We start from the raw sequence: 16,873 nt of genomic DNA, 5'->3' as shown, positions 1-16,873 counted from the left end.
CTGATGATGTTGTCCCAAAGTTGTAAATGAATCATAGACGTCTTCTATCATGGAATATCCTCAGTTTCCTGGACCAGATGTTGATTCCTCTTGATTGGTGTTAGCAAACACAAGCAGCTATGCCCCAAGAGTTCATCAAGTTAGCAAATGTTGACAGATGTTAACAAATGTTAACATTTCTCTTATCAGTCACAGTTCTTATCAGAGTTTGCCGGGCAGGTCAACTATTTCAGGTCTCATTAGCAGGTTTTAATTACAATTCCTGAGCAGATAGTTAATGGTTTGCAGACTGGTGTCTTCAAATTGTACTAACTCACTCATTCTTCCATTCATACCACATATCATATATGCATATTTTGGTCACAAACTGCCTCCATGTAGAATCATAGAATCAGAATTGTAGAGTTGGAAGAGACCTCATGGGCCATCCAGTCCAACCCCCTGCAAGAAGCAGGAAAATCTCATTCAAAGCACCCCCGACAGATGGCCATCCAGCCTCTGCTTAAAAGCCTCCAAAAAAGGAGCCTCCACCACAGTCCGGGGCAGAGCGTTCCACTGCTGAACAGCTCTCACAGTGAGGAAGTTCTTCCTAATGTTCAGGTGGATTTTCCTTTCCTGTAGTTTTTTATTTTTATTATTTTTTATTTTTTTGAATATTTTTATTACATTACTATTAATTTGTTACAAAGAAAAGAAAAATCTTTACAATTCATATAATTAAGTCTTTTCCTTCCCCCAGTGTTCTACCCGTTGTGCTCCCCATCACCGGAGTCCATTTCTTTATAGTCCAACCAGAATCTCATCTCTTCTGGTGGGGGTTGATTCCCATCTTCTCTCCTTAATGTCTCTTCAATAAATTTCTTCCATATGCTTTCAAAATCATTTTTCTTCCTTAGGCCTTTTTTGACATTTAAATTGCATGTTAACTTATCATTTATTGCTAATTTCCAAATTTCCTTATACCAATCTTCTATTTTAATTTCCACCTCCCCTTTCCAATTTCTTGCTATTAATAACCTTGCAGCCGTTAGCAACATTGTTACCAAATTCTTTTCATTTTCTTTCCATTCCTCTGTATTATAAATAGATAATAGTATAGTCGCTGGGTTTATATTAATTTTTTTCTTCATGATACTCTCTATTTCTACTATGACCTTTCCCCAAAAACTCTGTACATACTTACATTCCCACCACATATGAATATATGTCCCCCTTTCTTGACAACCCCTCCAACATTTTTCTGAACAACTCTTATCCATATTATGTATCTTTATTGGGGTCAAATACCACTTCCATACTATCTTGTAGTAGTTTTCTTTTATTCTAATTGATAAATTTTTGAGGTGCCTTGCTTTCCATAATTTTTCCCAATTTCTTTCTCCTACTTTTATTCCCAGTTCTTCCTCCCATATTTCCCTTGTTAATATCCCTTTCCTCCCACCTTTAATCTCTATTAATATTTTATATATCATACTGGTTATCCCTTTCGGATATTCATTTCCCTCTTTAGTCTGTTCTTTTAATACTATATTTTCAAATTTTGTTGGTTCTCTTTCTTCCCAGCTCTTTCTTTGCCAATTTTGGAGCCATTGATCTAATTGGACCCAATGAAGCCATGATATATTTAAATCACCTAGGATTCCCTTTATGTTGTTTTCCTCCTTTATTTGTTCCCTCCAACTTCCAATTTTGTCTAATTTCTTCCTTTTCAATTCCTTATCCATCACATTTTTTAAGTTTTTAGGAAATTTCTTCTCCATTATCACTGGCATTATTTTAGAGTTCTCTTTAATGAGGCGGCTTTTATATTTATTCCATATTGTTAATATGTTTTTTAATGATACATTTCCCATTTGGTTGATTTCCTTTTTTGAATATTCCTTAAAAATATATATTTTCTAATCTCATTTCTATATCTTTAGTAATTATTTCCATCCAGTTTATTTCTACTTTGTTTAGCATCCCTTCTATCACATGTCTCAATTGGTTTGCTTCATAATAACTTTTAATTTCGGGTAATCCTAGTCCTCCTTCCTTTTGTGGTTTGTACCAATGGCATTTGTTTATTCTGTTTTTTCCCCATTATTACAAAATTTGTTTGTTAATTGTTGCCATTTGTTCAATTCAATTTCTGATATTTTAAGGGGTATCATTCTAAATAAGAAATTTACTTTAGGTAGTATTTTCATTTTGAATAAGGCAATTCTACCAAACCAGGACAAGTGTATGTTGTTATATTCATTTAATTTTTTTTCTGTCTCTTTCCTCAATGCCTCTAAGTTTTTCCTTTCCATTTCACTTAGGTCCTTAGTTACTACTATTCCTAGATATTTTATGTTTTCTTTTAAAATTATTTTTATATCCCTCCGATCTTTAAATTCTTCCTCTTCTTGTTTTGTGTAGTTAAATAGTATCATTTCTGATTTTTTCCAATTTATTCTCAGCCCTGTTATTTCTCCAAACTTCCTTATATGCTCCCCTATTATTTCCATTTTATCTGCTATTCCTTTTAAAGTCAAAATTGTGTCATCGGCAAACAAACTAATTTTATCTGAGTCTTTTCCTATCCCTATTAATTTATTATCATTTCTAATTACATTTGCCAATATTTCTATTGTAATTGCAAATAATATTGGTGACATAGGGCATCCCTGCCTAGTCCCTCTTGTTACTTTTATTCTATCAGTTATCCCAACATTTATTAATACCTGAATGTAACTGTCTGAATATAGTTGGTTCACTAATCCCATTGTTCTACTTCCCAATCCAAATTTATTCAAAATACATTTTAACGTTGGCCACTCCACGCAACTGAATGCTTTAAATATGTCTAAGGCTACAATTCCTGCTTTTATCTGCTGATTTTTTATTATCTGAATTTTATTTATTAATTTCCCTACTAAACTTGACATTTGTCTCCCTTTTATGAAGCCACATTGGTCATTATTAATATATTTATATATCCAATTATTCATTCTATTTGCTATAATTGCTGACAATATTTTGGCGTCCTGATTTATTAATGAAATTGGTCTGTAAGACCCTGGGTCTGTTTCATCTCTATTGATTTTAGGGATGAGTACTACTAATGCCTGTTTCCAAGATTCCGGAATTTTTTCTCCATTTAATATTGCGTTATATAATTCTGCCAATTTTGGGATTAGCTTTTTCCCAAATATTTTATAATACTCTGGTCCAAATCCATCCCACCCCGGGGCTTTCCCATTTTTCAGTTTCATTATTACTTTCTCTATTTCTTCCTCTTTTATTGGGGCTTCTAGCAATTTCCTATCCTCCTCCCTTAATTTTATATTCCAATTACCTTCCACATATTCATTTATTTTGTCAATTGAGTGTTCTCCTGCTTGGTATAACTTCGAATAGAATTCCTCAAATATTTTTAACTTTTCTTTCATTTGTCTGCATATCTTTCCTGATTTATCTTTTATCTCATTTATCGTGTTTTCCATTTTTTTCCTTTGTACTGCCCTCGCCAACATTTTTGAATTTTTATTGCTAAATTCAAAGAATTCTCTCCTTAGGTATATCAAGTTTCTTTCTACCTGGTCCATCTCCATTTTGTTCAATTCTTCTTTTTTTGCCCTTAATTCATTATATATGACTTTCCTATAGTTTGAAGCCACTGTTCCACGTCCTAGTCTGCAGGGCAGCAGCAAACAATCTTGCTCCCTCCTCCCTATGATTTCCCCTCACATATTTATACATGGCTATCATGTCTCCTCTCAGCCTTCTCTTCTGCAGGCTAAACATTCCCAGCTCTTTAAGCCACTCCTCATAGGGCTTGTTCTCCAGACCCTTGATCATTTTAGTCGCCCTCCTCTGGACACTTTCCAGCTTGTCAACATCTCCCTTCAACTGCGGTGCCCAAAATTGGACACAGTATTCCAGGTGTGGTCTGACCAAGGCAGAATAGAGGGGGAGCATGACTTCCCTGGATCTAGACGCTATACTCCTATTTATGCAGGCCAAAATCCCATTGGTTTTTTTCACCGTCACATCACATTGTAGGTTCATATTTAACTTGTTGTCCACGAGGACTCTTTTTCACACGTACTGCTGTCGAGCCAGGCATCCCTCATTCTGTATCTTTGCATTTCATTTTTTTCTGCCGAAGTGAAGTATCTTGCATTTGTCCCTGTTGAACTTCATTTTGTTGGTTTCGGCCCATCTCTCTAATCTGTCAAGATCGTTTTGAATTCTGCTCCTGTCTTCTGGAGTGTTGGCTATCCTTCCCAGTTTGGTGTCATCTGCAAACTTGAATATCGTGCTTTCTAACCCTTCGTCTAAGTTGTTAATAAAGATGTTGTACAGAACCGGGCCCAGGACGGAACCCTGCGGCACTCCACTTGTCACTTCTTTTCAGGATGAAGATGACTCATTGGCGAGCACCCTTTGGGTTCGTTCGTTTAATCAATTACAGATCCACCTAACCGTAGTTTTGCCTAACTCACATTTGACTAGCTTGTTTGCTGGAAGGTCATGGGGGACCTTGTCGAAGGCCTTACTTGAAATCCAGATAGGCTACATCCACGGCATTCCCCTCATCTACCCAGCTTGTAACTCTATCGAAAAAAAAGATCAGATTAGTCTGGCATGATTTATTTTTGGTAAATCCGTGTTGACTATTAGCAATGACCACATTTGTTTCTAAGTGTTTGCAGACCACTTCCTTAATGATCTTTTCCAGAATCTTGCCTGGTATCGATGTGAGGCTGACGGAACGGTAATTGTTTGAGTCGTCCTTTTTTCCCTTCTTGAAGATAGGGACCACCTTCGCCCTCTTCCAATCTGCTAGGACTTCTCCCGTTCTCCAAGAACTCTAAAATGATTGCTAGTGGTTCCGAAATAACTTCTGCTAATTCCTTCAATACTCTTGGGTGTAGTTGATCTGGCCCTGGAGACTTGAATTCATTTAGAGCGGCCAGGTGTTACTGGACAACTTGTTTCCCTATGTGCCTCTTTCCAGCCCAATTGGAGATCTTCAGACAAGCCTAAACTTCTCAATATAAAGTTTCAAACCTCATTACAAAGTCTGCTGTTACACCACTGAGATTTCTGCTCTCTCAAACCCACTCAAAAGTAGGGAAGGAAGTTATATTCAGTATAGTTTACCATGGATATCTATAATATGATTAACATGGGAACCACAACTAAATGTGAACCAGGGATCTAGAATGATAATTTGAATCCAAGAGAGCTTTTATTCTCAAGTGGACATGAATGTCTTCACAAATGATGGGAATTTCATTGGTGAAAAATAAAACCCGATAGCCTCTTGTCTACCTCCTACTAGCTTGGGGAGGGGATCTGGATTACAGCTCCCAAAGTTCCCCAGCCAAAACAGCTTCTGCCTTAGCAAGACATAAAAAGCAAATGCTATATTTTGGTTCTTTAAAGTAGCTGCTATTTAGGCTCAGAGCAACATAAACACCACTCTTTCCTGTTGCTAAGAGAAAGAAAGTGCTGCAGCAACAGTCCTCAACTGAAGCATCTACTGACAAAAGCAAAGGTTGGAACCTAACCATACCCTGAACTGGAGGAGATGGGAAAGTCAAGGACAGGAAGGGTTAGAACATTATCATTTTCTACAGCAAACCACAGTAACAGCATGAGGTTTTAGACTGCTGGATTTGCACAAATAGTCATCCACTCCAAGATTAATTTGACCATCTCTAGTCTAGATGTGGTGTAGTGGTTTGAGGGAGTTGGAACAGGACTCTACAAGACCAAGGTTCATAATCCCTGTTCAGGCATGGAAACTTACTGAATAATATATTGGGTAAATCACACTTAGCCTGAAAAGAGGGTAATGGCAAGCCGCTTCTGAATACATACTGTCAATAAAACCATATGAAAGGACTGCCAGAATTAAGAACTGATTAGAAGGCACAAAAGGTTGTTGTGTGTTTTCTGGGCTGTATGGCCACGTTCCAGAAGCATTCTCTCCTGATGTTTCACCCACATCTATGGCAGGCATCCTCAGAGGTTGTGAGGATGACTGCCATAGATGTGGGTGAAATGTCAGGAGAGAATGCCTGTGATCCCGGCCATGAAAGCCTTCGACAACACAGAAGGCACATAGCAAGAAAGGGACAGGGTGGAACATCTGTGGATGACTTTAGAAGGAAAGGAACCCAGCAGATACTATCCCCACAGAAATGATGGGCACTTGTCAGTGTCTATGTCACATTAGAGCACAGGTCTACTTCTTGCCCACGTTCTTCTCAAGGGAATCTCAGGGCAGATAGGAAAAGTACATGAGCATTTACTTCCACCCCAACTTCATTCCTAATATAGATCCTTCCTCTTTTGAGTTCCGCTGAACAACTTTCAAACAAAGATCCAAACATAAGATTTCTACATGGGGAAGAGAAAGCAAGACTTGAAGAAAGGTTACAAAATTAACATAGCTGGCCTATGTAAAAGCGTGTAAACCCATCTGTGATGCTTCCTTGATGTGTCTCACCAGGCAATATAAGACCGGCAGTGACCAGCAGACACCTTTTGTTCCTACATTGGGAACTGCAGAGATTGTGCCTTCTTGGAAAAGTGATGCTTCCTACTCTTTCTTGGTCTTCTATCTCTTCTGTTCCTAAGCAACATAAAGCATTTCAACATATCAGATTTCAAGTATCACAGTTTGTGCTAATTCCAAACACTGGGGTGGCATCTGCTAAAACAAAAACCAAAAAAGGAGAGATTTGACTGCAAAAGATTGGCCAGGAATGCCCAGTGAAGCAAGTGCCAAAGACTCCTTAGCCAACTAACATAAAAAGGAAACTGTTCCCACATGCGATTAAGAGCTACTCTCCCCCCCATGCTGGCAGTCAACAATGACAACATAAAGGACATTTGAGGAAGACAGATACACAGGCACCAAGCTGACAGTAAACAATACCCTCAATCTTTTCTGGAGAGGGCCAGTTCCTACACTCACCATGACCCAAGAAAATGTTCCAAAAAGACAGCAGGCACAAGGACTTAGTTCCCATTATCAAACCTGTCCTACAGCTCCACACATACACACCACTGTTGTCAAAACAGAGATTTCACTGTCCCGGACAACTTGAACATGTAAAGTAGGAACTACTGTATAAATATTATTGCTGAGCACAGCTATTCTCAACAGTAACACGAAAATTTGTTGTTCTCCTCCTTGGCTTAAAGGAGTAAGTATTAAGTAACTATGGAGATTCCAGGGAACAATGTTGTGCCTACAAGACCCTCTATGAGCCACACCCACCATTAAGAGAAGCCAAAAAAAAATACAAAACTGGACATGATTAGAGATCTATAGTTGGGAAGAGGAGCTTGTTTAAAGGCAAAATCTCCACAGAACTGGACACAGTATTCCAGGTGAGGTCTAACCAAAGCAGAATAAAGAGCAACTATGATTTCGCTTAATCTCGACACTATACTGCATCTATAAGGGTACAGTGTTGAGATCAAGGGAAGTTGTACATCTCACCTGGAATATTGTATCCAGGTCTGGGCACCACAATTCAAGAAAGATATTGACAAGCTAGAATGTGTGCAAAGAAGGACAACCAAAACTATCAAAGGTTTGGAGACCAAGCCCTATCAGGAACAGCTGACGGAGCTGGGTCTGTTTAACTTGGAGAAAAGAAAGCTGAGATGGGATATAAAAGCCATGTTTAAATATTTGAAAGAATGCCAAATATTGAGGAAGGAGCAAGCTTCTTTTCTGCTGCTATGGAGACTAGGACATAAAGCAATGTATTCAAATTGCAGGAAAAAGACTCCATCTAAACATTAGGAAAAACTCCCTGACTGTAAGAGCTGATCAGCAGTGGAATAAGCATCCTCAGAGCTTGGTGGAGTCTCCTTCTCTGGAGGTTTAAGCAGAGGTTGAATGGCCGTCTGTCAGGGGTGATTTGATTGTGTATTCCTGCAGGGCTGGGGTCAGGCTGGATGGCCCTTATGGTCCCTTCCAACTCTATGATTCTATGATTTCTGGAGGCATTCTGAAATGGAGAAATAAGGTTTATGATGGAGAAATATTTTTTTAATATAGCAACTGGTGAAGCAACTACCGATCCTCAAATCTAAGAGAAGTGGCATTTTATTACATATATTTCAGAACGAGTACTATAAACAAATAAGTATGAAGTGTAAATATCAAGGTTAGACAGTAATTTCCAAATTCAAGTATTAAATGTGCTAAGCAAACACTTCCCATAAATCTTCAGTCCAGTGTCAACACTTGAGCAAAGCTTGTTTACATGGAAAACTTCACATCTTTCCCAGGGGAAAAAAAGTTTTAAGAAGCTGTAGCAGCATGAGCAGAGTAGCTAAGAGCCAGGCTTACATGCATTCTTGCTTTTTTCATAGAAAAAAAGTGTTCTTTGTGGCCTTAAGTCTCTTCTGTAATTAAAAAAACACAAATACTTGAAACAACAGCAACGTTGCAGAGCAAACAGACTGAAAAGCAAAATGGTTGAGCCAGAGAAACAATACAAATTGCTAATAGAAGCAAGATTCCAAGTCATGATTTCTCCGCTTGGAGACAGTTGCCATCAGTTGCCATGGAATGTGAAAGGGAGCCCATAGAGACACAAACCTTTTCAGAGGCTGCTTTGGTAACCCACCCTTTTCTCCATTTGCATGAACACTTGTTTACCAGTTTGAGAGGCTAATCCTCCTCCCCTCCTCCCTTGCCATTTCTCCCTACAAATAAACTCAGTGAACTACTTCACGCAATTCATTTGTGCCTTTACGCCAGCATCTTCCAACGCAGTACCCTCCACTTTTATCACCAACAAATCCCATAATCCCCAGCCAGCATGCCCAATTGCCATGCTAAATGGAGACAATGCGAGGTGCACTTCACCATGGGTGAATCTACAAAAGTTGAATTAATGCAGTTTGACAGCACTTTAACTGCCGTGGCTAAATGCTACAGAATCATAGGAGTTGTCGTTTTACAAGGCCGTTGGCCTTCTCTGCCAAACTATATATCCCAGGATTCCATAACACTGAGACAAGGAATCGAAGTGGTGCCAAACTGCATTCATTCAGCTGTGTAGATTCACTCTATGATAGTCCCATATTAGGAAAGGATATTTTGGGATGGAAAGCTTGTAATTGCCAAAAAACACTTCCAGTGGCCTTTATCACACCACTCACGATGGCAGACTGAGATAGACATTCAAGCTGAATGCTAAAGTGTGCTTTTCTGAGAGTTAAGGCATGCATGCAAATCTCTCATCTGCTGCCAGAAACGCTTTGTTGTGCAATGTCTTGTAGATACAGCCTATAGCCCTATTGCAGTGCATTTAGTAGGCGGTTATGGCAGGGTCAACTTGTACAACAACCTATTGAGTGTGAGCCGGCAGGACAGATGAGCCTAAATCTAATGATTAGCCCCATCTAAAGCAGATCCACCAAATTGGTAGAAACTTTCTATATCAACATTTTTGTAGGCTCCACTGATCTAATGGATGCACTCCAATATGTGTGTGCATATATGCATTTGTCTATCAATTTAAGGCAACCCCATCAATCTTTCATAGGGTTTTCTTAGGCATGAAATACTCAGAGGTGGTTTGCCAGTTCCTTCCTCTGAAATATAGTCTGGTATACACTGGTGATCTCCCATACTGACTGTTTAGCTTCTAGTATCAGCTGGGATCTGGTGCCTTTAGGGTATTCAGGCTCTTATCAATTTTAATAGGGACTAACTATAATTTACAAGCATATTTCAACTAACGAAACGAATGACAGTTAAGCTCCTTTTTACACCCATAGCATTTTCCTCCTTGTCCTCTTTCTGTATTTTAGAAACATAGGCATTAGGAGAAACCCAGACTTTCCACGTTGGGTTGCAATGACACGTCCAAAGGAAATAATATAATCAAACCAAGTTTGAGTAGGGGAAAAGCAGGATTCTACTCTAGTCAATCCTATTATATCTATGGGTACATCCAACAGGCAAGTTCAAGAGCAGCTGCTTTAGAAGTCATTAAGGAGCATATTTGTACAGAAAAATGGAGAGAAAAACAGATGCATCTGGCTCACTAACCAATTCCAGCATGTTAACCAAAACAGCAGTCTATAAGTTTGGACGTCAAAATGATAACCACAAGAACCATGAAGGCTGGTGAAAAGCAAAGTCATCCCTAGATATATTTTGGTAGAATTTGATATATTTCAGGAGAAAGATCAAATGTTTTACATGTGTAATAAAAAAGTGAAACTATTATTTTCTTTTGTGGAATAAGAAACTAATACCAATTTTTTCCCTGTCATTTCTGATTCCTGCAACAAATCTTCAGTTAAAGAAGTAATATCCAGGGAAAACCAAATACAGAGTTATGCTGGAGGAGCTAAAGATTCCTATAGAAAACATATTAGTGAAATCAGCAAATCCACAAAAGTGAGACCAGCTAATGTGAAGGATCGACTATACTTTGTTAACTAAGGTATAACTTGATGCCAGAAGGCAAATAAATCGCACACAGGCATCTATGCTTATTTCACACAGTTGCTGCTGTGCATTCAGAAGAAAACCTACAAGCCACTCTAAACACCTTTGTAGAAGCATACGAGAAGCTTGGCCTCTCATTGAACATTGAGAAAACCAAAGTGCTTTACCAGCTATCACTAGCCAATGCCTCTCCAATGCCAGAAATACAGCTTAATGGTGTAATGTTAGAAAATGTTGACCATTTCCGCTACCTTGGTAGCCAAATCTTCACAAAAGTCAACATTGACACTGAAATACAACACCGCCTGAGCTCTGCGAGTGCAGCATTTTTCCAAATGAAGCAGAAAGTACTTGAGAACTGGGACATCCGTAGGGATACCATGGTGCTTTTTTATAAAGCTATTGTCCTCGGAACCTTGCTCTACGCCTGCGAAACGTGGGCTGTCTACAGACGTCACACTCAACTCCTGGAACGATTCCATCAGCGTTGCCCCCAAAAAATCCTACAAATCTCTTGGGAAGACAGGCGGACAAATGTCAGCGTGCTGGAAGAAGCAAAGACCATCAGAATTGAAGTGATGCTCCTATGCCATCAACTCTGCTGGACTGGTCACGTTGTCCGAATGCCTGATCATTGTCTCCCAAAGAACGGAAAATTGAGAAGAAAAGAGGTTTAAAGATGGGCTTAAAGCTAACCTTAAAAACTGTGGCATAGACACCGAGAATTGGGAAGCCCTGGTCCCTGAGCACTCTAACTGGAGGCCAACTGTGACCAGAAGTGCTGTGGAATTTGAAGAGGCACGAATGGAGGAAGAAAGGAAGAACTGTGTCAAGAGGAAGGTGTGTGAAGCCAACCCTGACCAGGACTGCCTTCCACCTGGTAATCGATGCCCTCACAGTGGAAGAACATGGTCAAGAATAGGGCTCCACAGCCACCTACATATCCACTGCCAATACACTACACTTGGAGGACCATCATATTTGGACAACGAGGGATCACCTAAGTCAGTGGTTCTCAACCTGTGGGTCCCCAGATGTTTTGGCCTACAACTCCCAGAAATCCTAGCAGCTGGTAAACTGGCTGGGATCTCTGGGAGTTGTAGGCCAAAACTCCTGGGGACTCACAGGTTGAGAACCACTGACCTAAGTAATTAAGTAAACTGTGGAGCGGTTAAAACAGTTATAACTCTGAAGAAAAAGATGGGTTTCCTTTTGCCCATAGACCAAAACATTTTTAATTTCAACATTCAAAGACTTATTTCATTCTGCAGCAAATTCAATGTACAAACGAACCTACGGGACATCTACACCATAGAATGGATGCAGTTTGACATCACTTTAAGTGCCATGGCTCAATGCCACAGTAATTACAAATCTGAGGTTTCCACAGCAATGAGCTATGGCAGTTAAAAGTGATGTCAAATTACATTAATTCTACAGTGTGGATGTATCCCCCCCCCCCAAAAAAAACCCCTGCATAACTACATACACTGGTCATACTTTATACCTCCTACGCATTGAAAACCCAAGCAAAATTTGTAAGAATTCCCCTCCAGAAGTTGTAGAATGGGGGAAAGTGTGTAGTAGCTTCATCAGCATCAGAGCCTGGTGGAAATCGATCAATGAGGCACAAAGGAGTGGGAACAAAGAGTACACAGGGAAAATGGAACAAATGAGGGAAAGTGTGAACAATTTAACGTTATGCAATAGCAGCAACTTCCACATCATTGAGACTGATGCTCATTCATTAACAGCGCACATTTCCTGGGACAAGGAGTAACCAGTAACAGCACACTGCTCCAAAGTTAAGTAAGAAGAAACCATGTTTAAATAATGGGTTTGATATAGATAATAGAGTCTGACATAAATAATTGGCGAACCATGTTTAAATAATTAATCTTGACCTCCTAATGGATTGCATCCAACTGTAACACTGATTTTAAGAAAAATTAAATAACATTTTAAAGATAAGATTAAAACATAGGAAACAGAAAATAATGCATCAGTGAGCCTTCTCTGCCAAAGAGCACTGGCTCCTCACCAAACTGCAGCTCCCATAATTTCATAGCACTGAGCCATGGCAGTTAAAAGTGGTGTAAAACTGCATTAGTCCTACAGTGTGGATGCACCCCATGTCCCGACTGTATCAATTTACATCACATTATGCACTTGCATAGAGTGTCCCCTTAGAATGTATACACCCACTTATAATGTATACACTTGAAACAGGATGAAAGATTCCAACAGGAGAGAAGTGTGACAAAATTACAAATTAAACTTATAACTGAAGTTTACAACATCCATTTGGACATTGGACATGAAACTGGAATTCAAAATGGAATTAGTAATTCTGATTAAATCATTATTAAATCAAGTATTCTTCCTCAGAAATATAATTACTAATATTCAAGTAGTCATCATACATTGAGGGGTTATACATACGTGGGGTGTAAGGAATATAAACAATACTATATAGCGAATACATACACATGGGAGTGCGTACTCCTATATAAGGTGTACACAAATTTAACAGGTACACCCGCATGGGGTTTACACACATATAGGGGATACATGCATAGAGTACATACTGCTATATAAAGTGTACACATATATGAATATACAACTTAAATGTGTGTACTGTAAACGTTAATACATTTAGGGAGTATACATATATGGGGTGCTTCAAAGTATGTGCATTAAGGGGGCACACATATTTGGAGTGCACACACTGCTATAAAAGTGTAAATAGCTCTGTATGCACATTTTAAATGTTTATACCTTAAATGTATTTACACCTTACATAGTAGTGTGTGCACACATTTAAGGGTACACACATATAGGGTGTACAGAATACTAGACAGCAGGTGTGGACGAACATTGCCCCCAGGTGTTTTGGACTTCAACTCCCACAATTCCTAACAGCCTACCGGCTTTTAAGAATTGTGGGAGTTGAAGTCCAAAACACCTGAGGGACAGAAGTTTGCCTATGTCTGCTATGTAGACTATATATATACATTTCAGGGGCACACACATATAAGGGGTACACACTACTATATAGGGTTGTTGTATGTTTTCCGGGCTGTATGACCATGTTCTAGAATACTTCTAGAACATGGCCATACAGCCCGGAAAACATACAACAACCCTGTGATCCCGGCCATGAAAGCCTTCGACAACACACTACTATATAGGATGTACACACATTTAAGGGGTACATATGTATAGAGTGTACACACATTTAAGGATCACATAAATAGGGTGTATAGACTACAACTTTGGTTGTTTACACATACAGTGTGAACGCACATTTAAGGGGTACACATATATAGTGTGTACATACCACAACAGAAGGTGTAGTCTGTGCACACGATGCATACTTTCAATGTATGTACCTCAATGTATGCAGGTACAGTACTTTTAAATGGGTACACACACCTATAGAACGCACACACGACTAATATGGGATGTACACACAATGAAGGGGTACACATGTATAGAGTGTACACACTATCATATGGGATTACACACATTTAAGGAGTACACATGTATAGTGTACCCACATTTATAAATGCACACAAAACTATGGATAACTGTATACACATAAACAGGGTGTATAGATTACTAATTAGGATGTCAACACATATAGTGTGCGCACACATTTAAGAGGTACACACATATAGTGTGTAGATACCCTTGGCATAGTAGTCTGTGCACACAATGTATATACTGCAATGTACATATCTACAGGATGCACACACTTTTAATGTATACACACATTTCAAGAGTACACACATATAGGGTGTACAGAATACTATAGGATGTATACATATTCCTGGTGTACAAACATGAAGGATACACACATATAGAGCATAAAGAATACTATAGAATGTATACACAATCCAGGGGTACACACTACTATATGAGATGTATACACATTTCAAGGGTACGCACATATGAGGGATACACACATATAGGGTGTCCAGAATACTATAGGATGTATACATAATCCAGGGGTACACACATTTGAGAGGTACACACTACTATATGGGATATGTGCACATTTAAAAGTCACATAATTAGGGTGTATAGACTATGACTCTGGGTGTTTACACATACAATGTGCACACATTTATGGGGTACCCATATGTGGTGTGTAGAGATACCCTTGGCATAGTAGTCTGTGCACACAATGTATATCTTAAATGTATGTACTTTATTGTATGCACATATTTAAGGGGCACACACATATAGGTTTTACAGAATACTATAAGATGTATACACATTTCAGGGGTACACATGTGTAGAGTATACACACTACCTTGTAGGATGTACATACATTTAAGGGGTACACATATATAGTGTACACGCTACCTTGTAGGATGTACACACATTTACAGATCACATAAATAGGGTGTATAGACTATGACTTTGGGCATTCACACATACAGTGTCCACACATATTTAAGGGGTTTCCATATATGGTGTGTAGATACCCTTGGCATAGTAGTCTGTGGACGCAACGTGTATCTTAAACATGTGTACCTTATTGTATGCACACATTTAAGGAGCGCTCACATATAGGTTGTACAGAAAACTATAGGATGTATACACAATCCAGGGGTACACATGAATAGAGTGTACACGCTACCTTGTAGGATGCACATACATTTAAGGGGTACACATGTATGGAGTGTACACACATTTACGGATCACATAAATAGGGTGTACAGATTACGACTTTGGGCATTTACACATACAGTGTCCACACATATTTAAGAGGTACCATATATGGTGTGTAGATACCCTTGGCATAGTAGTCTGTGCACACAATGTGTATCTTCAATGTATGTACCTTATTGTATGCACACATTTTAAGGAGTGCTTACATATAGGTTGTAGAGAAAACTATAGGATGTATACACATTACAGGGGTACACACACATGAGGGGTACAGACTACTATATAGGATGTACATACATTTATGGGGTGCCTATGTTTGCCCATGCCTGCCTCAATGCCTGTACCTTAATGTATGCACGCACTCTTAAAGGGAACGTACACAACAGGAGGAAAGGGCGCCTCACCTGGGCACGCAGCTGGGCGCGGAGCGGTCGATCTCCCAGGTGGCGAAGAGGTTCATGGGCACCGGGACCGCCCCGCAGGGACCCGCCGCCGCCGCTGCCGCCGGGGGAGCCGCCATCCCCGCGCCCGCCGGCCCCGAGGGCCCCGAGCCCAGCAGCGAGGCCGCCCCGCCCGCAGACGCCCCTCCTGCCGCCGCCATGGCCATGGCTCCGAAGCTGGCTGGGCAGCCGGGACCCTCGCTCGGCCCAGCCCGGCCTCCGCCTCAGCAGCGCGAAAAGGGCGGGAAAAGGGCGCGCCAAGCTCGCCGCCGCCAATCAGGCTCCCGGGGGGCGTGGCTCGCCGAACACTCCCCGCCAACCAGGAGGAAAGGGGCGTGGCTGGCTCCGGAACCCGGAGCCAATCGGAGCGCGGTGGGGCCGGGGTTTTAAAAAGACGGCCGGTTCCACTGGGGAGGAGAGAATTGAAAAGGGGCGGGGAAAGAGAATGATTGGCGGGAGGCTCCCCCAATAAAACGCAGGTATTATTACTACTCTTGTTGTTATTCCTACTGCATTATAGGGTAAGGTGGAATGTAACTCCAATAAAGAAATAAATAAATAGAAGGAGTTATTATTTTTAGTATGGTTATTCCAATCTGGGAGAAAGGTGGAACATAAATCCAGTAAAGAAATAAAATTAATAAAATGTATTATTCTATTTTGGGAGAAATCAATGCATTATTATTGCATTCTTGGAGAAAGTTGGGATGCGAATCCAATGAAAGAATAAAATAAATAAAATGTAATTATTATTATTATTATTATTATTATTCTTGGAGAAGAGTATGGTATAAATCCAAAAAAGAAATAAAACAAATGTAATGTAGAGTCTGACTTATCCAACATTCGCTTATCCAACGTTCTGGATTATCCAACACATTTTTGTAGTCAATGTTTTCAATACATCGTGATATTTGGGTGCTAAATTCATAAATACAGTAATTACTACATAACATTACTATGTATTGAACTACTTTTTCTGTCAAATTTGTTGTATAACATGATGTTTTGGTGCTTAATTTGTAAAATCATAACCTAATTTGATGTGTAATAGGCTTTTCCTTAATCCCTCCTTATTATCCAACATATTTGCTTATCCAACGTTCTGCCGGCCCGTTTATGTTGGATAAGTGAGACACTACTGTATTATTATTGCATTCTTGGAGAAAGTTAGAATGTGCATCCAATGAAAGAATAAAATAAATGTAATTATTATTATTATTCTTGGAGAAAAGTACGGTATAAATCCAAAAAAGAAATAAAACAAATGTATTACAGTAGAGTC

The 16,873-nt window shown here is 39.6% G+C and overlaps 1 protein-coding gene across 3 annotated transcripts in view; it reads right to left on the bottom strand.

The window, feature by feature from the left end:
* LOC100562073 (phosphofurin acidic cluster sorting protein 2) overlaps positions 1-15,827 on the bottom strand; it is a 254,605-nt gene extending 238,778 nt beyond the window's left edge. The window contains exon 1 of one of the 3 annotated variants that reach the window (XM_062970944.1): positions 15,553-15,827. In XM_062970944.1, coding sequence (XP_062827014.1) covers positions 15,553-15,755 — 203 coding nt within the window. In that variant the 5' untranslated portion in view covers positions 15,756-15,827. The remainder of the gene's footprint in view (positions 1-15,552) is intronic. The other 2 variants (XM_008104924.2, XM_008104925.2) reach the window with 2 other exon arrangements.
* Positions 15,828-16,873: the final 1,046 nt, after the last annotated feature.

Source organism: Anolis carolinensis, chromosome 1 (genome assembly GCF_035594765.1).
Source record: "Anolis carolinensis isolate JA03-04 chromosome 1, rAnoCar3.1.pri, whole genome shotgun sequence".
Classification (NCBI taxonomy): Eukaryota; Metazoa; Chordata; class Lepidosauria; order Squamata; family Dactyloidae; genus Anolis; species Anolis carolinensis.
Note: the sequence above shows the minus strand (reverse complement) of the source record. Positions and strands in the feature narration are given on the sequence as shown.